Source organism: Fonsecaea multimorphosa (genome assembly GCF_000836435.1).
Source record: "Fonsecaea multimorphosa CBS 102226 unplaced genomic scaffold supercont1.13, whole genome shotgun sequence".
In the NCBI taxonomy this organism is placed as follows: Eukaryota; Fungi; Ascomycota; class Eurotiomycetes; order Chaetothyriales; family Herpotrichiellaceae; genus Fonsecaea; species Fonsecaea multimorphosa.
The window spans coordinates 152,398-174,725 of NW_015971647.1; the positions used below are offsets into that span (position 1 = coordinate 152,398).

The window sequence follows — 22,328 nt, forward strand, 5'->3', positions numbered from 1 at the left end:
GCCCCAGACCCTTCCGACCATCGGAAGAAATTGCCTGATCCTGGCCCTCGGGGGTTATTCGCCACATTGGACAAGTCGCCAGCATACAGATTCAGTGGTGGAGGATCGACGGCCCACAAACACCCAGCGAGAACCAGCGCGGCGGGGAAGATGATGATCAAAAACAGGCAATTCTCCTCCGGCTCTTGCATCCCATATGCTTCTCAGCTTTCTGTCGCTGTTTGAAACCTCCTTCGCCGAAGGTACACCTTGCCAAAGCTGACCCATCGTCGTCCATGACTCCATCCGGGTCGTTGATCAAGCCATGGAGGCTTTAAGCATTGAGCACCAGCAAGACGAGGGCCATAGCCGCTTAAGGGGCAACAATGATGCCGAGCACGTCCCAGGCCGAAGCAAACGCAAGGCAAGAATTAGTCCTTGCGATAATTGCAGAGGTGTCTCTCTCCCTCAATCCCTTGCCATACGCGCCCTGTTCTCCTAAAGCCTTGTCCCATACCTCCTTCAGACCCCCTAGTCCACGTGACGTACTGACAGTCATGGACAGAGAAGCATATCAAATGTAGGGCGGTGCATTTTCTGCCATGTTACGATGTTCGTCCATAAGGATGCTGAGACATTCTAGGCGATTTGACCCCGGGGCCTTGCAGAAGATGTCAGAGAACGGGCGATCGGTGCATTCGCAGTAGGACGGGCATCAAATTTCGACATGGGTCTAGTGCGAGATATGATACCAAGGGTTTCTCAACGGATCAGACTTGGTTGAAACCGAAGAGGGCGCTCGGTATGAGCATTTCCTGCTGGGAACATATGCTACTGACACTTCTACAGAACTAAAGTACATCGACGAGACTGCCGAATTGACGGCTATCTACGACCAGGATGCTGAGTTCGAGGATGCTGACGACCTGGACGCTGAAGACGAAGCCGTGCCCGGCCCGGCCTCATCTCTGGGTGACGCAGAAGGAGAAGACAATGGAGCTGGTCTGGCTGCTACAGCCACGGGTACATACCGCACAGACGATGGCACGACAGGTTTTACAAACGTGGAGCTGGGAGACATTTCGAATGCTGGGTCCGGTCCGTGGCCGCCACAAACAAGCAAGCAATCTGGCCTTGAAAGTACCCTGGAATCGACTACGGGGCCTTCACCTGATTATGTGCCCAGTGGCTGGAGTTCCCAAAGATCCCTGCCGTTTTCTTCCCCTCTTCAGACCAGGCAAGAAGACCTCGAGTCTCCGAGTTCGCCGCTATTCTCGGGCCTGGTGAAAAAGCCATCAAGGTCGTCTACCCTAGCAATACACACAGTGTTGGAGGTAATCCTTCTTCGTTACTTTGTGGACCAACTTGCTCGGTGGTTTGACCTCTGTGACCCGGAAAAACACTTCGAGTTCATTGTCCCTCAGCGTGCGCGTTGGTGTCCGCCACTCCGAAATGCGATGCTTGCCGCATCGGCGCGCCATCTCACCCGTGTTCGTCATTCGAAGCTAGGGCCGGAGAACGTCTATTACCTCGACGGCCAGCCGGTTGCTGACTTGACCGAGGAGACGGCTTTACACTATCACAGCGAATGTATAAAGGATCTGCTCAAACGGAGCCTCGACGCACAGCAAACCAGAGACGAGAACCTCCTGGCGGCAGCTATCATCCTCCGTTTCTACGAGGAGATCGATTCGCCCCTCCGCGCCGATGAAGAACGAGACAGTGAGCTTTTCCTTCGGGTCATGAACGTCTTTATTGACGCACAGATTCCCTCGGTCCCTCTCGTCCCGCATAGCTCACCCGTCATCAACGGTCCCAAGGTCGGCCCCATCGCAAGGTACAATGTTGTGTCAACCCCGGAAGCGGTGCATTCCCCCAATGTGCCCGCGGTCACATCTCCCTCGCAGAACTTGGGTAGTTCGGTTGATGGCCAATCGAGGTGGCGGGCAGACGGTCTTTGTCAGGCCAGTTTCTGGGTAGCATTCCGCCAGGAAATATACTCAGCCTTCTTGAAACAGCGACCTTTCAATCACGATCTCTCCCGTTGCGAAGCATTCCGATCCTTCTCGCCGGCCGAGGACGCTGTGTGGGCCGATAGGTTGATCATTTTCTGCGCGGACGTCCTGGAATTCTGTTACGGGAACAGCAACACGAGCACGCGCCTGGACAAAAACCTCTCGACTACGGACAACTGGCTCTCGCTCAAACAGTACGAGGAAATGTGGCCGGAGGTCCTGCCAGCCTCATTCGAGCCCATCTACTATCGAGACCCAGACAGGTCGAAGGGAGAGGTATTTCCCGAGGTGTGCTATCTGGCAGATTGTCACGTCACCGGGGTGCAGCACGTTGAACTGGCCAAGATCCTGCTGGCCGTTTATGATCCTACGAGACCGAAGCTTGGACCAGGCCACGTCGCCAGCATGAAGACATTGAGCCAGGAATTGAGGACGATTGTGCTGCGTCTCTGTGGGATCGCCATGAGCAACCGCAAGACGCCGCCTGGACTTGTGACGGCGCTTCTCGGAATCGTGGTCTGTGGAGATCACTTCGAGGACAGGATGGAACAGGATGCTCTGTTTGGTATCCTGGATGAGCTGGAATACACGCACGCCTGGCCCATTGGCAACACGAGGGATCAGCTGAAAGACGCCTGGGGGAGAGGACCTGAGCCCCAGTGACATTTCTCGTGATGATTGACGCTGTATTTCCATAGTGTTGCTCAGAAGAGGTCACCTCATTCTATGCTATGCCGCAGAATTGCCATGCTTTCAATCTCGGTGGATTCCATAACTGGGCACTATCTGCAATTCGAACCCATGAGAACCGGACGTACAAGCGTGGCGAGCAGCACACGTCGCATTGTTGCCCACGTGGAACCGCGAGTTAGGTCCGGGGACTCTCCAGCGTTTGTAGTGATTGTGTGCCAACAGCGGAGTTCATCCGGAGATGGAGGCGACTGGAAGAAGCTCCTTAGCTGGTCCTCTTACTCCTGTGCTAAAAGTACAGTCCCTCCCACAGGGAGAAAGTGGATGCAAGGTGCTATGACGCTGAGACTACGACCCCACGGGGGCAAGCGGCTTCTAGACGAGAAGCTCCACCTTTCAGCCTCGCCGACAAATTCCCCTTTTCGTCAAAAGGGGCATTATTATACGTCGTCTTGACCAAACATCCTCCCCCCTCCCTCCTCCACAAGCGATGGACATTCGGCGTGTCGGTTATTGATCCCTTTCGAGATCCGTTGATCCAACTATGTAGATGCCACCTATCAATGTTGGTGGGTAGCTAGCCGTCTCATACAGCGCAGACCATTCAGCCCGTTACCGCTGCCTGGTCTGCAAGTCCAACATGCAGCCGACCACCTTGGAGTACCCCAAAATATTGGTCTCAGCACGATGCATGTGTGTGTGTGACACAGAAGTGCAGCACCGAAAACGTGAGTGAAAAAGACAGACGAGCGAGGGGTTAGTGAGTCTCTGTGTTCCTCCCCTAAACTTAAGCGAATGAGATCTTTTAGTTGATGGGCCATTAAGATATGCCTTCCCCGACATCTAGAGGTCCTCTTCTGTTCTTCGCACTTACGGCAGCGCGGTTCAACAGAACCGGGTACCAGGAGAGGGAAAAGAGCATCAATCAAGGTGCTAGGTGTCACCGTCTTCCAGTCCATCTTCGTGTTTGCCATCTGCTGTTTCACCCTCGTCCCCTTGAATACCTACCTCCGCGATCCCAGGGGTCTGCGAAAATACTCGAACTTGACATTCTGGTCCGGTATATCGGACCTGTCCTTCACTCACGAAGCATACCAGAGCCTCCGGTCGCACATCCTGCTCAAAGGCCCATGAAAAATCACCTGTCGTGCGGATTGGGCCGAACTCGCTCTCGTTTTCCAACCCAGAGGCGATCAAGGACATTATGGACACAACACAAAATGCACAAAGGACATCTTCTACCAAGAGCTGGTGGAGGGTCATTTCCACCTTGCGGCTGTCATCGACAAACCCGAGCACGCGCGGAAGAGAAAAGTCTTGTCGAGTGCCTATGCCATTAAAAATTTGGAGGCGTGGGAGCACAAGGTCGCAGATATGACCGGTCGCCTGATTCGGGCGTTTGATTCTTCGTGTTCTGCACCACTTCCCAAGGGACAGCTGCCGACCGGGGAAGACCTTACTGTGGACTACCGCAGTGGACCAATCTGTTCGCAGTCACAGTGATTGCCAACATCGGACTGAGCGAAGATCTGGGCTTTCTCGAGCGTGGAGACGACCTGGTCATCTCCGAGGCGGCTGATGGAACTTTGAAGAAGGTCCATTCCAGAGAATGCCTGCACGCCACGGCCTGGGAACAGTCGAATCTGGTCTGGCTTTACACGCTCGTAGACGCTGGTCAGGCTCAGCAAAATCTTCCGAGCACGTACCGAGAGAAATGGCGATTGAACCAAGACTGGAACAGCATTGTGTGAAACCGAGCCATGACGAGATTCAAGTGATACTTGGCTGGTGAGCAATTGAACGACGTTTTCACGGTCATTTTGCACGACAAGTCAGGCAGGCCCAACAACCTCGAATGGGGCGAAATGGTTGCCGAAGTCAGCATCAATGATGAACGTGGAGAGTGATACTACTGCTCCTGCAATGAACAATGTGATGTTTCTGCTCTTGAAGCACCCTGCCTGGCTGGAGAAGCTTAGGGAGGAGTTGGACAATACCCTGAAGAAGATGAAGAGATCGCAGCGTACGACAAGATCAAGCACCTCCCTTACCTCCGCGCTTGCCTCGACGAGAGCCTACGCCTCCTCCCACCCTCGACCTTTGGCCTGTCTCGTCGCACGCCGCCGGAGGGAGCGCCGGTAGCAGGCGATTTTTTTGCCGGAAACACCTCAGTGTCCATGTCCTCGTACGTGGCGCACCGGGTCAAGACTATTTTTCCAGACCCGGAACAGTACAAGCCCGAGAGATGGTTGGGTCAAGCAGGCAAGGAGCTGCAGCCATACTTTATTGCCCTCTCTGCCGGGGCCAGGGGATGACTTGGTCGTGATATAAGCTATTTGGAGCAGAGGGTGCTGTTGGCCTCTGTGGTACACCGGTTCGACTTCGGACGAGGAGGGAGAACTTCAATCTCTCGGCAGCGCCGATGCCCCTGAAGGTCTGGAGACGGAAGAAGACGCATCAATGAGAATGCCATGGCTGGAGGAGTGTGAACCATGGAGCAGTCGTCCTGCTTTCCCTCTTGAATGCGTATGTCGAGGGAGGAAGGGACTAACGTAGTTCACGAATTCGATCGATAAGATACAGCCGTAGTCGTCACTGACTGAATATATAGACGCCTCTTTTGGGCCATGCACCTCGCTTCGACGACCATCAGATTGTTGTAGCCTTGACATTGCTACATTTCTGCCCGATCCATAGATCTCTTTCGGAAACCTCGAAAGGTCATTCTGGCAATGCCACTGTGGTCAGGTTTATTGCCGTATGACTTTTCTAGGCCAAGCCCAAGCCCAAGCCAGGTTGACTCCAGACCTGCTGGCGAGCTGGGTGAGCTTTAGCCACCACGGCAGCTTCCCCCGTGTTCCCCTGCTCACAGAAGACACTGTAAGAGGCCTGGAGGCCTTGGTCTGGGGTACAGGCGAAGAATTACCCATTCCGACAATGTGGGGATCCTTTCGGCGAACGCCTTCGGATGGGATTCCGCAGAGTCCAAAGGGCCCGGATTCTACTAGCGATGGTCTTTTGCGGCGGGTGGATGAAATCCTGAGGCAAATTCTCGCCGGCCGGCAAATCAACCGCCCACACCAACGCCCACAGAGAAACCCTCCCCCAGACAATCCCCGGTCCTCCAACTCCAGTTCCAGCGAGTTAAACCTCCACGAACGGCATGGTCGACGCTGGGACGCCGGTCCCAGCCTCTTTAGACTTTCGTACTTGCGGCCAGGCCCATTGGCTCCCACTTTGCGGAGGATTCTTCGCGGGCATGGTCAAAAAAAAGAGGCAATTCGACATCATGGACCCCTCCGATTGACCGGCGGCATATACGACGGCTTTTCCAGAAACATGTATGATATGGCAATCCGGGGAGAGGAGGCGGGATTGTCTATATAACCCTCAGGAATTCCCTCTCCCTCCAGTGTTTGACACGACTTCAACCTCATCCCAACACCTCGAGTATATCGGGAGAGGATCAAGACTCGGAGAACAATCCACCATCAATCCACCGACTTAGAGGATCATCTTTTCATAGGTTCACTTCCCTCATTCGTCCCTTGAAGACTCTTGTCATCCACGATGGCGAACCGCGACCACGTCTCACTCGAACAGAAGATCCAAGAGAAGGCAAATCACCATGAGCATCTCGAGGAGCCATCTCGAAACGTGGTGCGAGGAAGTCTGCGTGCCGACAGCGTGACACGCGCCTCGTTTGACCGTCGCCACTCGATGACTTCGATGCCCGGCACAGGCAGTCGCCGCGACAGCATTCGGAAGAGCTTCGACAGGGCCAACGTGGCCATGGTAAGTCAGATGCACAATACGCACTCCGCTACACACGAGACTGACCAAAACAAATCCAGGTCTTCCCAGACTCGACCCACGTCGAGATATCCGACGATGAAATGGGAAAGAACTCAATCGACGACATCTCCCCATCCTGGTTCGTCTGGCTGGTCGCCCTGACTGCCTCGATCGCGGGCTCGCTCTTCGGCTACGACACCGGCATCATCTCCGCCGTTTTGGTCTATCTCAACAATGACCTGGACCACCGCCCGGTCTCGTCCAACGAGAAGGAACTCATCACATCTCTGTGCTCGGGAGGGGCTTTCGTCGGTGCCATCATCGCAGGCCTGACGGCGGACAAGTTTGGTCGCAAAATGGCAATCTACGTTGGCTGCGCTCTCTTCACTATTGGCGCCATTCTGCAAGCTGCCGCGTACTCGATTGCGCAAATGTCGGTCGGCCGACTCGTTGTCGGATTCGGTGTGGGCTCAGCTGCCATGGTGGTAAGTTTCCTTCCTTCTGAAAACCATCCTAGAGGATCCAGCGAGTGTGATACTAAACGAGATAAATCCACAGGTTCCCCTTTACATCGCCGAGATTGCTCCCACCAAAGTCCGTGGAAGGCTGATCGGCCTGAACAACATGTCCATCACCGGCGGACAGGTAGTATCCTACGGAATCGGAGCCGCCTTCGCTCATGTGACTCACGGATGGCGATACATGGTCGGCTTGGGTGCGGTCCCCGCCATCATCCTCGCGTGCCTGTTGCCCTTCTGTCCAGAATCCCCCCGTCAACTCGTCTACCACGGCCGAATCCCCGAAGCGGAGGCGGTCCTGGCAAAGATCTACAAGGGAGCCACGGCCGAACAGGTGCGAGCCAAATGCGCCCTGATCGCCGCCGCCTGCGAGGAGGCCAAAGAACTTAACGAAGACCAATCTCGCTGGGCCAAGATCAAGCAACTGCACACCAAGCCGGCCTACTTCCGCGCCTTGATCTGCGCTTGTGGACTGATGGTCATCTCGCAAATGTCCGGCTTCAACGTCCTGATGTACTACTCCTCGACGCTGTTTGACATTGTGGGGTTCTCCAATCCTGTGGCCGTTGGGTTGGTGGTTGCCGGCACAAACTTCGTCATGACCTGGGTCAATATGATGCTTGTCGACCCCATTGGCCGTCGACGACTGCTGATCGCCACCGTCTGGGGCATGAGCGCCGGTCTGGTGGCCGTCGCCATCGCATTCAGTTTTATTCCTATTGATACCAAGACCTTGGCCATTGAGACGACAAAGGTCACCACGCCGGCGATCGTGGTACTCGTTTTTATCATTTGGTTCGTCTTCTTTTACGGTGTCAGTGTTGGTAAGTTTACTCAACCCCTCCAGCAAAAAGCCCACTAGCCTCTTCTCTCACTGACATGTATTTCTCTCCCTAGGCAACACCGCATGGATGTCGACCGACTTTTTCCCCATGGAAGTGCGCGCCATGGGCACCATGTGGCTCACGTGCTCGTGCTGGGGGTCCAACATCATCGTCTCCTCGACATTCCTGTCCATGATGAAGGGCCTCAGCCCGACGGGCGCGTTCGGCTTTTATGCAGGAATCTGCGGCGTGGGTTGGATCCTGATCATCCTTTTTTACCCGGAAGTGTCGGGCCTGACGCTGGAGGAGATTGGTGAGGTGTTTGAACACGGGTTTGGGGTGAGGTATGCGAGTCAGTTGAGGAAGGAGAGGAAGGCCGAGATCAAGCAGAGGATCAAGGAGCGTGGGAGGACTATTGCCGTTGGACACTAAATCCTTTTTTTTGGTGCTGCCAGGGCATAAAGCGGTGAGAAGGGGGACCGTCGACCAAATTCTCGTTGTACAGAGCACTTTTTGCACATATCGCACGTAGAGTGGGATGGAGACGAAAAGAGATTTTGTTGTCCTTTGTGCTGCTGCCACTCGTGTCTCATCCATTCTTGCCACGTGTTCTTTGGGTGATGATTTCACCTGTAGGCATTGAATCAATCCATTGACTCGTGGGACATGCCAAACGGATGCCCTTGTGTCTTGCATGGCGTGCCACGACGTGATGTGTTACACGAACATAAGAAGGGCGTGCGTGTGTGTCTGTCATGCTCGTCGGCAAAAAGTGTCCCGTTCATCTTTAAACAATGTGTTTTCCATTCCCAGAAAATGGTGGATGCTCATGTTCGAATTTGTCCATCAAAACATTAAATGAAGAATATACAATCATTACGAGAAAAGAGGAAAGGATCTCAGTCATATCTCCCCTCGGGGAAGCGGCCACGGATATAGCCGTAGCCCTCGGACTCCTCGATGACATCGAGATCACGCACGAAGGTGGTGTCATGGTGGCCCGGGTCGGCGGGGTGGGGACGCACGCCGTAGGCGATCTTGTAGGCGTGGCCGAGGCGGTCGGCCATCTCGTCGACGGTGAGCAGGCAGCCGTCCTGGCCGACCTTCCTGATGACCGGGAACAGCAGGTGGGCGACGGTCATGAAGCTGGGCTCGAGGATGATGGCCTTGTCGGAGAACCAGACGACGCCGACGAGCAGGAGGAACTGCACAAAGGGGATCCCCGCCAGGATGGCGCCGGCGTCGGCCCATTTCACGTTGACGACCTGCGCGGGACTCGGGGACGCGGCGCCCGTGAGGTTCTTGGTGGGTCCGTTCATGTTGTCCAGCGCCGACAGGGCGCCCACGGTGAACTTCATCACCAGCTCGGCCATGGTCTCGGCCGTGGCGTTGCCCGGCGGGTTGAAGGGCGTGTCTCCGTCGAAGAGGAAGTACTGGAGGTCGTCGCTCTCCGTCTCCAGTCCCGTCCAGCCGATCGAACCCGCGAGGTAGAAGGCCTGGTCGTCGGGCAGGGTGAGCGCGTCGGGATCGCTGAAGCCGCCGTCGGCGATGCCCTGCACTTGCCCGACCGTGTTGTTGCACGACCACATGCGAGGGTGAGGCACCGTGTGGTTGTCGGCCGACTGGAGCGCCAGGATCCGGCTGCATCGCGGCCCACAGCCCACGTCCTTGCTGCTGGAATTCCCCATCCAGGTCGTAAACGCGGTCGCCACGTTTGTCACGATGTCGCCGAATTTGTTGCCCTGGTTGTCCTCCCACTCGAGGAAATAAGTCAAGGTCGCGTTGTCGGTGTTGAACCCGGCATATCCGCCGAACAGGACCTTGTACTCTTCGCAGTGCGCTTGACTGGTCACGGTCCTTGTAGAAGTGATTGCTGTCTTCAGGTCGGGTCCCAGGTCCACGAAGCGGTACCACCACATATCCCTCGCCGCGGTCGTGAAGACAAAGGGTCCCGGTTGGTCATAGCCGCCGTCGAGCGTGGTCGTGACTACTGGGAAGTTCTGACCGACTTGGCCCCAGAGATTCGCGGCGGCTTTCTGGAACTCGAAATCGTAGCCCTGCCCGTTGTTGGGTTGCGGTTGGCTGGCAATGTATTGAAGGTTGGCCACGTTGACAATGCCTGGTGCTTATGTCAGTATGAAATTTCGTCGATTCTTTCATTTGGAATATGTAGGACTAGCCCAACGGACAACATACCGTTGTTAACGGATACAAAATCGTCCGACACATCGATGGAATACGTCAACCCGAGAAGCGCAGCGAAAGTGTTGAACACCACAAAGATAAGTAGCCAAACGGCAGCAACCACTTGAGCTTTGCTCGGGTACCACGTGCCTGTGCGCCGCCCTGACCACATTATGCGCAAGGTGCTCCGGTAACTGTCGCATCCGAGCACGTCCTCGAAGTCTTGGAGGCTTCGATACTGCGAGGCAAGAAATCTCCATCGCATCATTTCGGCGAACTGCTTGAACTGAGCGGCAAAACTCAGGCCGAGCACAATCGACAGCCCAGTGATCATGGCGTTATAGACGTACTTTTGCCGGTGGGAGAGGCCAGTCTGGATGGTGGAAAAGCCATACATGGTGCCTGCAAGGGCGCCACAGATTCCAGCCGTCCAACACCACATCAGCAAGCAATCGATGAAGACTCTGCGTGTCTGCCGGCGAGGATCAAAGTATCTGACAGTGTCGGTGTTTGTCGGTACATCCCGGAGGTGTTTCTCGTTGAGTTTGTGTTCCCAGGGCGATGACGCGACCGACGGGATGCTGAATCCAGAGTTTGTTCTGTAGGTCTGGCCTTGAGATTCGGGTTGATCAGTATTGGGGATTGTGGAACCTCACATGGTCGACTGTACCTGTCACACCTGGCCGAGCATTTAGGTAATCTTCCGAATCATTTCCGGGCTTCAGACGATCGTTGAGTGAGTCGTCGCTATACCCCGGCCGGGCCCAATCTTCAAGAGCGTGACCTTCCATACTCCTCAACGGAATACTAGGGGTGCCATCTGCCGAGTTAATTGCTCCATCTCCCAAAAGCTCTCTGCTCGAATCCTGCCGATCCAGACGAGAGTAGTGCGAAGTCATGTTAGCGACAGGAAATTTGCGCAATATACAAAAAAGAAGATTCCGCCGTGGCAGGCAGTCACCAAAACGACGGTCGCAATCCGTGGGATTATGAGTTTGCAACAGCGGGATCTTTAAAGGAACGGGACCTTTCTAAAATAACCATAGGGACCCCAACGTCAACACGAGTGTCTGCTAGACGATTGGGGCCAAAAGCCTAAAAGAGCCGCCACAAGGCCTGAATATTAGTCGGACTTACTACCTAGGTATGTACCATATCGGCAAGCAAGATTTCGCATTTGATTGGAGCGAGATGATCTAGGATGGCATGAGAGGATTGAAGCGACGGGAGGATGCGGCCGCAACTGAAACGATGACCAGGGCATCGTGTTCGATGGAGTCTAGGTAGGTTCAGCTCTGTCCAAGGACTGTGGCTGCAATCTCGGCCGGGCTAAGGAGGCTTAGTCACAGTGCGCGTCTTGGTACTGTGGTGTTTGTTTGATATTTGGAAACTTTGGTGTTTGTGCAACTTTGCGAACATGATCGGTTTGTCGCACGGCAGACAAAGCTGAAGTTGAATGAGGCTGGATCTGGACCGTAGCGAGTTTGAGGAATACATAGTAGAATTAGGAGGTCGAAAAGGGAGAGCGAGATTGCTGGGTTCACGTAGGCGAGGTGTGAGAGGAGAAGTGGAGGATGAGGGATGGACTGTTCCAGTTCCTTGGATCGCACACTACGAGGCGAGTAGGGTACTAGTAGTACTAAGTACCATGTAGGTGGGAAATGGCAGCTCCTATTTACCTAGGAAATGGCCTTGAATCCTTGAATCCTTGAATCCTTGGCTCCACGCTTGGCGCAGGGCTCGGCTCAATGAGAGATTCGCAGCTGAATAGTAATACAGCAAATACTAAGTACTAGTAAATATTCTTAGAGGGGCGTTGCGTCGGGCCAGGCCTCCAGCCCTCTCTCACCTTTTCCCACCCTCGATGGAATTTGGCATTTGGCCCCTTCGCCGAAACGCTTCGATCAGCATCGAGGCAGCATTATCAGCCTCATACTCGGTATGTATTAGTATTCATTTGACTCGCAATGGCATCCCCGTCCGCTGCTTGTTTCGCAAAGTCAACGAGTCAACTCCTGCACCATGCCGATTTTTCAAGACTTCAAGCTTGACACCGAGTCTTCATGCTGGCCCACGGCACTCATCTAGCTACTATAGGGTATACGTGAATTCGTTCTCAAGGTCCGTCTTCTGTGTGACGTGATCGACGAGATAAGCTCAGGACTTTTGCTACCGGAAATGGAGAATCTAATATCCTTCGAGGGGCAAGGTTGGGTGGCCTCATGGCATCAGTGTAGCAACAGCAACCCCTTTTGCCGACTTCGTGTCAGGACGCTTTGCGTTTAGCTAATGTTAACCCATGCAGCTTCTCATAGGATCCACCGACGGCTAGGGTCTCGCAACATACAACGGCCACTGCCCCCGCAAAGTGTCGACGGGAATTTTAGGAGTACATATGTACATACTATAGTAAGTATGTACTCAGCCCCTGTCGATTGTCACGAGCACCGCAGCGCGAGAGCACCAAGAAACAGAATGTCCCGCACGGATTTTCCCGACTATAGAGCCGCCAGCTCTACAAGAGTCACGTGAAAGTGGTACGATCGACATACGTGCACGAGAGCAGATCCTAACATTAAAACCGCGTATGCGATTGAGAAAGCTTAGAAATGTCTTGGATCGCCTTGGCCACCACACTTTCTCCTCACCTTCGACCACATCAAAGAATCAACATCATACATACTGTATTCACCGTAAGTTCCCAAATATTTCGGACACTGCGATCTCCTAGAAGCAATGCCACATCCTGCACACACCTCTCACGCGGCACGGCGTGACTCGTCACACCACGGCCACAGTGGTAGCCACACGGACATTGCGACCACCATCGACGACATCATATCGAATCTAAGCGAGATAGCCATCGAGGAACAGACTGAGCCCAATGGAAATGCGAGATACGTGCTGGGCGACAGAAACCGTGACGACGATGAAGATGATGAGTATGCATGCATTCTTGGAACTTTTTCAAGCCCAGCTCAATTACATACTGGTATCCAGTTCAGCTACTAATGACGAGACCCAAAAAAAAAGCTACGTATGGGAAAACAAGCCGACCGTGAAACCATTTGATGGAGACCTCAGACGTCAGTATCTGGCGTACATCCACAAGATCAATACCAGCCCATGTGGCGCGGGAGATCTCGCCGACTTCGTCAAAGACGGCGTGGTCCACAACGACTCTGCGCCAATGCCAGTTGATGAGTACGCGAGGCTCATAAGTGACAGCAAAAGGGACCTCCCGGAGTTGCACTTTGAGGTGGAAACGCTCGTTGTGGAGAAGAATCAAAGTAGCAGCCTGAGCAGCACTACTACCACTTCTACAGCCACCAGCAGCACGACCACCACTGGCACTCCCGGGAAGGATGGCAGTAGGACACAGAAATACGATGGCTCGATCGCGGCCAGGCTCAAGTTGACCTACAAGCCGACACCAGCGACACAAGACACGTTTTACGAGCATGTCTTCTACGCCCTTGAACAAGGCAAGATCTCCAGAGTCTGGAGTCTGCTGGACGGAGCAGGATTGAAGTGGAAGGAGAAGAGGGACCAAGAGGTCGCGCGAATAGGGAAGATTGAATGACTCAGATCCGGGTCGTTGAGAGGGGGGATCAAAGCGGACTTGGAACGTAAGTATGTACTATGTACTCGGTACTAGTATTGGAACCAATTGCAGAAGCGATTTCAGATCGGTTCAAAGGCGGTTTAACACGAATTGACCCGGTTTGACTCCGCTTCCGGCTCGATACGGAAGCGACGTAAGAATCAGATTGGGCTCGATTACTATGTACTATGTACAGTTTGAAGAGATTTAGGCGGTTTAAAGCAGCTGAAATCGAACCATATAGTCTATCCTTTTGGTACCTATGATAGGACTAAGGATAGAGAAGGTGCGGCTGGGGATGCTGTATAGGGAAGGTGCGGCTGGGGATGCTGTATAGGGAAGGTGCGACTGGGGATGCTGTATAGGGAAGGGGCAACTGAGGATAGGTTATATAGCATCTACTACATGGGTACTTAGTATGTAAATACTATGTATCTACTATAGCAATTGGAAGTGGTCCCCATTGTTGATATACTATATGTCAACCTATACTATGTACTATGTATATATGTAGTTTAGCGTATACAGAAATTACATAGTACTTACTATATACCCTTTTAGGGTAATTTTGTGAGATATTACTACAGTAGCCAAAATAAAAGGTTCAAATAGGATACTATATATACATAGTATTGATAGTACTAGGTACTTAGTATATTGGTTCTGTGTTGATACTAGGTTTGTTTAATACTCATGGCCGTCATACTCTGAGCAAGGTTCGACTCTGAGGTGTCGGGGAGACGAACTCCTTTCTCCAGAAGATTCGTCGCAAGAATATCTTGGTGGTTTTCAATGGCAAACCTCAGAGCCTTAATACCACAGTTGGCTGCATTGAGGTCCAGTCCATACTCATAGAGACAGTCTAGAACCTTGATATAACGCGACATCGTCTCTGGGTCGCTGCAGCTGGCCTTAGCAGCAAGTAGGAAATGACCGGCGGCCAGTGCATGACCATATTCGCCGATACTCGTCACCCGGGTGAGCAAGGTGCGAAGCACATTTGCTCTACCATTCACGCAGGCAGCTTTTACAGCATCGAGGTCGCTCTGAAGGCTATGCCGCGCGCCATGGTCGAGTAGGACCTGAACAATCCCATTCTGACCACGGGCTGCAGCAAGAAACAGGTGCGACCGACCGCCCTCGGTCTCATTCACATCGTAGCCCATCTCAACAACGATGGGGATCAGCTCCGGCACGTCGTAAACAACAGCCAGATGCACAACGAGGTGCTGAACTGACGCTTGGTTGTTTGGAGGTAATGTTTGTAAAAAAAGGCGAATGATATCGACATAGCGAGTATCATCAGTACTAGCGCAATACTTCCGCACGGTCGACCATAACAGTCTATCGTAATCTGTCGCGTCGAGTTTGACGCCGTACTGGGGCTCAAGTAGTAGTGCAACCATTCTGACATCGCCCGATAGACAAGGTAGCTCAATGAGCATCCGCTCGTATCTCGGCGAACAATGCGCATAATGATGTGGGGTGTTGACATCCGCACCGTTGTCCAAGAGGTACCGGACAATATCGTACCAGTGGCTGGTCACAGCAAGGCGCAAGGGATCGGCAAAAATATACTTCCGACCGGCCATTTGAGGCTCTTGCTCTACCAGAGCTTTGATGGTGGCAATGTCCTTCATGGAAATCGCAGTCACTAGGGCCCAAGAAAGGGAGTCGATCTGACGTGGACTTCTGGTCAGACGAGCCAGCGGCACACATAATGGAGATTTGTCACCGGCGAGGAACTCGAGGACTCCAAGAGCGACCATGGAGGCAGTCTGAGACGTGCGATCTCCCGGCTCGAGTCGTACTGTGCCATTGACTGTGTGAATATATCTTGCTTGAAGATCGTCTGTAATGTGGAATGTGGGATTCGACAAAAGGATTTTAACGGCGGCTTTTAAATGGGTAATCAGCGCGGTTCTGGACTGTCGGGCGCATATTTGTCCTTTCAATAACCGGTACAAGTGCTGGAGCCCCATTCTAAGCGTTGTTCGATCAGTATCTTCGTCCATACTGGTGTGTATGTTACCGAAATCAAAGTATTGAGCCTGAATTTCGCGATCGAACAGACCTGCCAGACGATGTGTCATTGTTAGACGTCAGATAGAAGAGAGGGGTTTTCGAGACGACTCACGGCTAACACTTCGCAGAGGTAGACCTTCTTTCCATGATGAGTTGTCTGCGACTAACCCAATGATCATAGAGTGTACCTCGGGAGGCAGTTTACCAAATGACATGGCTCTCGGGTCCGATTGATGACTGTATATTGCGCGAGGATTCAAAAACCGGCAGGAAATGAAAGATTCCCAGAGAGCGCGTCAGGTTAGTATGTAAGGTGATCAATTAATTAACAACTTTGAAGGTTGTGCCGGGCAAGTGCGATGTTGTTGTAGTTGAAGGAGCAACTCCGACTTCGCACTGAGAATGCAGAAGGAAATGACGATGGATGTAGATGGAGATTCTTTCGGCCGAACTTCGGCCTTGACCAATTTGCAGCAGGCCAAATGCGTTCAGCCTTGCAGCCTCGCCTTAAAGACTACTTATAGTAGTACTTAGGTTGTATATAGTATAGTATGTATTAGATAGAGTACTGTTGAAGTGTTTCGTACCAGACGCATATACAACTGATCGGCTGCCATTTCAGCACTTTAATTTTGCTTTAGCAGGGGCCAGTGTGGTAGATGTACTCTGTACCACATAGGATCTGCACGCACAGCGAAGGCTGTCGCAGAGTTCTACGTCTGCAGCTGCTGATAGAAAGCCGGCGAGTTGATGAATGCACATCGATGCAAAAGCTGAGGTTCAATCACAGCTGATGGCAACTGCGCTTGTCCGGCGTTCGGTCCACCAATGATTCTAACACTTGCTCCGGTCACATTCTGACTCGTCACTGCAGCTTGGGACTTGTTATACGCTGGAGTCCAACCTGAGAGAGTGATAGTAGAGTTGCCGCTTGGGTTGCCCGTCGAAGCGAAATGCGCCCAGCTACCCGACATTCTGGTTGCCGTCAGGTTCGCTGCGGCAGTAGTTCCGAAACCGACGTTTGGTTGGTCAAAGACGAAAGGTACATCGGAAAAGTGGATGACTCCTTCGAAGGTGGCATTGAAGAGCTGGAGGACGCTGGTCAACGATGTCGTGTTGAGCACGTACAGGTAGCTTGCGCTGCCAAACTGAGTAACACGATGAGCGACATCGATCGCTGGACACGCAAAATTAATGTCGCGGTAGATCTGCGATGCCTGCAGGAAAAAGGGTGAGATCTGAGACGCTTTGGCTGCTGCCACAAAGTCGCTGATTGGGTACAACGAGGTCAGGCTTGAGAGCGTAGTCGAATTAAGATGCGGGTACGATGAATGCAGAAAAGCCTGTGTAGCAGTGGAGCCGTTAAGTGTTGGAGGCGCGAAGATGCTGCCGTCGTTTTCATTCCATCCAGCAATGATGGATATGTTTTTGTGAAATCGACCTGTGCGGATCAGAGTCGAGGGAGCAGCAGGTACGTAGCTTCCATCAACCGTCGGGAAAAACAAATCTTGAGACACGCCGTTGGCTTGTGTAGATGTGGTTGAGTTTTCAAACAAGAGGACGGCATTTAGGAGCTGAACCATGGGGATTTGCCGGAGACAGGTCAGGACAAGGCTGCTATTAGTTCCTGTACAGCCTGCCAGTTGAGCCACCGCCGCAGTGTTCGTGACAGTCGCATTGCCAGTGACACCCGGATCACCCGCTGGAGATCCAGATTGCATAATAGCTCGGCGGAAGGGAGCAGTACCTGTTGGTGGTAATTAGCATCTCCATTGGTAGGTGGTCGTAATTCTTACCATTCCCACCAAATGACGTTATATGCCTATCGCGTGTTAGCGTCGACTGGTGGTATCATGAAAGATCAAACTCCCCGCCACGGCTCTATCAAAAGCAGTGCAGGGTTTGTTGGGGAGACTCACAATCCCACACTGGTGCCGCCGTCACTTTCGCCAAATATCGTGACATTCTTTGGATTTCCTCCAAATGTGGCGATATTGGACTGGACCCATTGTAGTGCCAGCCGTTGGTCGAGCAAACCGGCATTCAGTGAGCCTTCCGTCTTAAGCGCAGGGCTGTTGGCGAATCCGAAGACATTGACACGGTAGTTCATTGAGACATAGACGACCGGCGTGCCCTTGGCAGCAGAGCCGGCCACAAGTGCTGTAGGGTTGTACAGCGAGTAGTTATATGAGCCTTCCTCGTCACCTTGGCCGGAGATCCAGACCATTACAGGGAGATTCGCAGCCTGTTTTGTTCCCGCTGGCCTCACGACCTCGAGGTTCAAGCAGTCCTCAGAGACATTGAAGACGCCTGGATTTTCGCTGATGGCACCAAGAAAGGACAAGATGGTGTTTTGCGGGCAAGCGGCGCCGGCAGCTGTGGCTTGGACAGTGGTACCATTGGGATAGGTAAAGGCCTTGGGAGGCTTGAAGCGGTTGGCGCCAGACGTGTCCTGGCCGAAGTTGATGCCCTGGAATTGTTCGGTTCCTGCGAAGCTGAAGCCTACATAGGTGAGATTGTGGGCATTGTCGCGCACTGTGACTGTGGACTGAGCCACGGCAGTCGCGGCGAAGGATGAAATGAGAAGCTTGAGTAGGAGCATTTTTCTTGAAGACCGCAAGAGTTGGCCGCGGGAGTTGAGCAACAGCTTCAATGTGCGGCTGAGCGTCAGATTTATTCCTCTGGCAATACTATATGTACCGAGCAGAGCTTCATCGCAGCCTCTGACGTCTGCGGACTCGTCAGCTCTCATATGAGAGGTTGTGATGGCGGTTCATTTCAAGGCACCGACAAGTGAGGCTGCACGGCTGCCCACCTGGCACCAGTATGGCGAGAGCTTCGTGGCCTTACGAGGCCTAACAATGTGGGTGAGTGGTCTCGTCGAGGGGGCTTAGCTGAGAAGGGCATGATTCGTGGTGTCGTGGCTTGAAGCTCTCGAAAGGCCGCATATTGGCGGGAGTTGATGGAAAGGTTCGCATTGTTTGGGCCAATTGTGCAACATGCTCGGACAAGATTTCGAATCAGCTGGCGGCAGATGATGACCCGGCAGCCCCTAGGCCAGGCTATTTTGCAGATTCCGGAGAGACCCTTGCTTGTTCCCAGGCCAAGGTACGAGAAGGCGGGGTATGCCGTTCCAATCCTGGTACACACAAAGTACCCAAGGTACGTAACCATGAGACAAAATTGATGGGTGAGATGCGGAGTCTGAGCGCTCATGATAATTCAGCAGCCACCGCGTCGGAAAGCTTCGTACGCGTCCTGCAATGTCGAGGTGGCAGGTGGCAGGTGGTCACCAAATGATCTCACCTTCTCGCTTGTGTGGACCTGAGTGGGTGCCAGTGGGTGCCAGTGGGTGCCCAGTAGGTGCCCGGCACAACTTCGGTCGTGGAGGGCTGAAATTTTTGTGAAGCACTAGGTACCATTTTCCTTCGAGCGCCGTATCACTGCGAACCTTGACCTCAGGATACAGATTTGCAGGGACGATGGAGAGCCTCGTTGAGAATGGCGATGGCCAACTCACCATCCACAACCTCCCACCTCCCACCAAACGAAAACCTACGAGCACCACGACGGGGCCCTTGACCGCCGAAGACAAGGAAAACCAGAAGCGAGTGGCCGACGCACGCAGAAAATATGGCCGGGGCCGTCCTGTGCGGGTCAACGAGGTCAAGGACAAGAAGCTACGGGCGAATCTGAAGAGGATCGAGAGCAAATATCGGACCGCAGTTTTGAGTGCCAAAGATGCAGAGATTCTGTACGAGAACGAGGAAGGGTTTCTGCAACCGGAGACGGAACTCGAGAAAACGTACAAGGTTCGACAAGATGAGATCTTGGATGCTGTGGGCATCCAGCAGGCGAACAAGTCGATCGAGTTCAAGCTCGACTTGGGGCCCTACGTCTCCGACTACACGAGGAACGGGCGCAGTTTGCTCCTCGCAGGGAGGAAAGGTCATATTGCAACCTGCGAGTGGCGCGCAGGGAAACCGGGCTGTGAGCTACACTTGAACGAGACAGTCAGAGATGCAAAATGGTTGCACAACGATCAGTATTTTGCCGTGGCACAGAAAAAACACACATACATTTACGATCACGCCGGAGTCGAGATCCATTGCCTCAGAAAATATGTCGAAACCACACATCTCGAGTTTTTGCCGTACCATTTCCTCCTTGCCGGCATCGAGAATAGCGGGTTCCTTCGATACACGGATACTTCGACGGGTCAGGTCGTGGCTGAGCACCCGACCCGAAAAGGAGCGCCGACCGCCCTTGCTCAAAACCCTTACAATGCTATTCTCCACGTCGGTCACCAGAACGGGACGGTGTCACTGTGGTCGCCCAACTCGACGGCGCCATTGGTCAAAATGCAATCCAACGCAGGTCCTGTGCGGTCCATAGCGATCGACCGCTCAGGCAACTACATGCTCTGTGGTGGACAGGATCTGCGTCTGAAACTCTGGGACATCCGGGCTTGGAAGGAGATTCACGCTTACACGACGCGACAGCCAGCTTCTTCGATCGATATATCAGACCGCGGCCTTGTATCTGTGGCAAGCGGCACGGCCGTGACGATCTGGAAAGACCTTCTCACCAGTTCTCCAGTCTCTGGACCTCAAAAAGTTCAGTCCCCCTATCTCAACTGGGGCAACGATGGCCGCCGCGTCGAACGCGCCCAGTTCTGTCCCTTTGACGATATCCTAGGTATCTCTCACTCGGACGGTTTCAGCAGCCTCATCATCCCCGGTGCAGGTGAACCCAACTACGACGCCCTCGAGGTCAACCCGTACGAGACGCGCAAGCAAAGACAAGAAGCCGAAGTCAAGTCTCTCCTCACGAAACTCCAGCCGGAGACCATCGCGCTGGACCCAAATTTTATTGGTATGTTGGACACGCGCAGCGCGGAGCAGCGCCGGCGTGAAAAGGATCTCGACACCCCCGCGGAGGATCCTCTCGCAAAGTTGAAAGCGAGGGAGAAGAATCGTGGCAGGGGCAAGAATAGTGCGCTCAGGAGGCATTTGAGGAAGAAGGGAGGGAAGAATATCATTGACGAGAAGAGGATGAGGCTCGAGGAGATGAAGAAGGAGAGAGCCGAAAGGGAGAAGGAGAGGTTGAAGCAGGACAAACTCGAGTTGGGGCCGGCCTTGTCGAGGTTCGCTAGGAGAGGGTAATAGGGGGAGCCTTGACAGATGGTGGTCTTTTGATACCTAATACATGGTGATCAGATCTGTAACAAGGCCACGGTGTGCCTCATGCGTCCTTTGGCAAAATCCATGTTTTGCCACTGTCCCGCTTGGTATCATAGTAGTGTCCAACCGCAATATCGTCCCTAGTTCCTCGCCATCGCTAAACTCCACCTGCCATGAGTGACCGGCTGATCGGGACAGGCCTTTACATCCCACAAATCCCCCCAGTCCAGTGCACGACGCTACCTTGAACCGGCGAACACACTGGTATACCTGTTATTAGTAGGCTGCTCGCCACTACCCCTCGGCACGCCCTTTGCCCATCGCTCCTTACTCAGCTGATACCCTGTGGTGCTCTTCCACGCCGACAGAATCAAATTGACGGTATCCTTGACGCCCACGCCGGTCTTGATCACGGCCCTCACAACGGGTCCGCCCTCGCGAATCTTGTTCGCCTCCCTCTCCATCAGATCCACGTCCGCACCCACCGCGTTGGCCAGATCACACTTGTTGATGATCAGCAGGTCCGAGCCCGTGATTCCCGGACCGCCTTTGCGGGGCACCTTGTCCCCTCCCGCGACGTCGATCACGTAGATGATGAAATCCGCCAGTTCGCGCGAGTAGTTGGCCGCGAGGTTGTCGCCGCCGCTCTCGATCAGCAGGAGGTCGGTCTGGAATTTCGCATGCAGCCCCTCCAGCGCGAGCAAGTTGGCCGAAATGTCTTCTCGGACGGCGGCGTGCGGGCATCCTCCTGTTTCTATCGCCACGATTCTCTCGGGTGTGAGGGCGCCGTGTTTCGTCAGGAACTCGGCGTCTTCTCGTGTGAAGATGTCGTTGGTCACGGCTGCGATGTTGTAGTCTTTTCGGAGCGCCAGGCACAGCTCGAGCATGAGCGCCGTCTTCCCCGATCCGACGGGCCCACCGATACCGATTGTGAATGCCCGGTCGCCAAAGTCCCGGCCCTCGACGATGGGCATTTCGCGGTGCAGGTACGAGCCTGGTCCATCGAGGATCTCGTGTGTATGGCCATGAGGTGCCCCGTTAGTGTGATCGTGGGTGTGAGAGTGAGAAGTCCCGCCGTCGTGAGAGTGGCTAGCCATGTTGGAGGGGAGGGATGGCGGGATGTTTGGGAAAGACCCCGGCTGCTCTAGTGGACGCCCAGAGTGATGGTTTCTTGAGGCGCGTAGGGTAAGTCTATATCGTTCTCGCAGAGATCGAGTCTCAGGGAAGCGGACGGACAAACGGTGTCACCAAACTCAGTGGCAGCGTAGATATCTTCGGGGTCTCGTTCTTGTTATAGTGACGATGAGCTCGGGGAGCACCTGTGCTCTCGAGGTTGTGCTAAGAGCTGTTCTTGTAAGAAAATTGATCGTGTGGTCGAGGAGTGATTGTGTCACAAGCTGTGAGAGGGGCAGACGACTTGGACAAAAAGATGTTCATGTACCCCGCACAAGGAGGCTCCACGTCTGGAATACTATCGGCTTAACAATTGATCCATACAAGGTACATATAGA

At 53.6% G+C, this 22,328-nt stretch overlaps 10 protein-coding genes across 10 annotated transcripts; 6 read left to right on the forward strand and 4 right to left on the reverse strand.

The window, feature by feature from the left end:
* Positions 1-536: 536 nt before the first annotated feature.
* Positions 537-2,657, forward strand: Z520_06755 (uncharacterized protein; the record flags this gene model as incomplete). Its single annotated transcript, XM_016777255.1, has 4 exons — positions 537-559; positions 623-652; positions 717-781; positions 829-2,657. The coding sequence occupies 4 exons, from the start codon at positions 537-539 to the stop codon at positions 2,655-2,657; spliced, it is 1,947 nt and encodes a 648-aa protein (XP_016631426.1).
* A 1,401-nt stretch (positions 2,658-4,058) lies between these two features.
* Z520_06756 (uncharacterized protein) lies at positions 4,059-4,435 on the forward strand (the record flags this gene model as incomplete). The annotated part of the gene is given in 2 exon segments (XM_016777256.1): positions 4,059-4,170; positions 4,185-4,435. 2 exon segments carry the CDS (start codon positions 4,059-4,061, stop codon positions 4,433-4,435), a joined length of 363 nt encoding a protein of 120 aa, XP_016631427.1.
* A 139-nt stretch (positions 4,436-4,574) lies between these two features.
* On the forward strand, positions 4,575-4,999 carry Z520_06757 (uncharacterized protein; the record flags this gene model as incomplete). Its single annotated transcript, XM_016777257.1, has 2 exons — positions 4,575-4,616; positions 4,664-4,999. 2 exons carry the CDS (start codon positions 4,575-4,577, stop codon positions 4,997-4,999), a joined length of 378 nt encoding a protein of 125 aa, XP_016631428.1.
* Positions 5,000-6,254: 1,255 nt separating this feature from the next.
* On the forward strand, positions 6,255-8,253 carry Z520_06758 (uncharacterized protein; the record flags this gene model as incomplete). The annotated part of the gene is made up of 4 exons (XM_016777258.1): positions 6,255-6,479; positions 6,539-6,964; positions 7,038-7,821; positions 7,895-8,253. The coding sequence occupies 4 exons, from the start codon at positions 6,255-6,257 to the stop codon at positions 8,251-8,253; spliced, it is 1,794 nt and encodes a 597-aa protein (XP_016631429.1).
* Positions 8,254-8,720: 467 nt separating this feature from the next.
* Positions 8,721-10,904, reverse strand: Z520_06759 (uncharacterized protein; the record flags this gene model as incomplete). The annotated part of the gene is made up of 3 exons (XM_016777259.1): positions 8,721-9,940; positions 10,018-10,617; positions 10,676-10,904. 3 exons carry the CDS (start codon positions 10,902-10,904, stop codon positions 8,721-8,723), a joined length of 2,049 nt encoding a protein of 682 aa, XP_016631430.1.
* A 1,837-nt stretch (positions 10,905-12,741) lies between these two features.
* Z520_06760 (uncharacterized protein) lies at positions 12,742-13,588 on the forward strand (the record flags this gene model as incomplete). Its single annotated transcript, XM_016777260.1, has 2 exons — positions 12,742-12,947; positions 13,039-13,588. 2 exons carry the CDS (start codon positions 12,742-12,744, stop codon positions 13,586-13,588), a joined length of 756 nt encoding a protein of 251 aa, XP_016631431.1.
* A 695-nt stretch (positions 13,589-14,283) lies between these two features.
* Z520_06761 (uncharacterized protein) lies at positions 14,284-15,849 on the reverse strand (the record flags this gene model as incomplete). The annotated part of the gene is made up of 2 exons (XM_016777261.1): positions 14,284-15,683; positions 15,747-15,849. 2 exons carry the CDS (start codon positions 15,847-15,849, stop codon positions 14,284-14,286), a joined length of 1,503 nt encoding a protein of 500 aa, XP_016631432.1.
* Positions 15,850-16,347: 498 nt separating this feature from the next.
* On the reverse strand, positions 16,348-18,236 carry Z520_06762 (uncharacterized protein; the record flags this gene model as incomplete). The annotated part of the gene is made up of 3 exons (XM_016777262.1): positions 16,348-17,381; positions 17,431-17,456; positions 17,554-18,236. 3 exons carry the CDS (start codon positions 18,234-18,236, stop codon positions 16,348-16,350), a joined length of 1,743 nt encoding a protein of 580 aa, XP_016631433.1.
* An 880-nt stretch (positions 18,237-19,116) lies between these two features.
* Z520_06763 (uncharacterized protein) lies at positions 19,117-20,799 on the forward strand (the record flags this gene model as incomplete). The annotated part of the gene is made up of 1 exon (XM_016777263.1): positions 19,117-20,799. One exon carries the CDS (start codon positions 19,117-19,119, stop codon positions 20,797-20,799), a length of 1,683 nt encoding a protein of 560 aa, XP_016631434.1.
* A 257-nt stretch (positions 20,800-21,056) lies between these two features.
* Z520_06764 (uncharacterized protein) lies at positions 21,057-21,914 on the reverse strand (the record flags this gene model as incomplete). Its single annotated transcript, XM_016777264.1, has 1 exon — positions 21,057-21,914. One exon carries the CDS (start codon positions 21,912-21,914, stop codon positions 21,057-21,059), a length of 858 nt encoding a protein of 285 aa, XP_016631435.1.
* Positions 21,915-22,328: the final 414 nt, after the last annotated feature.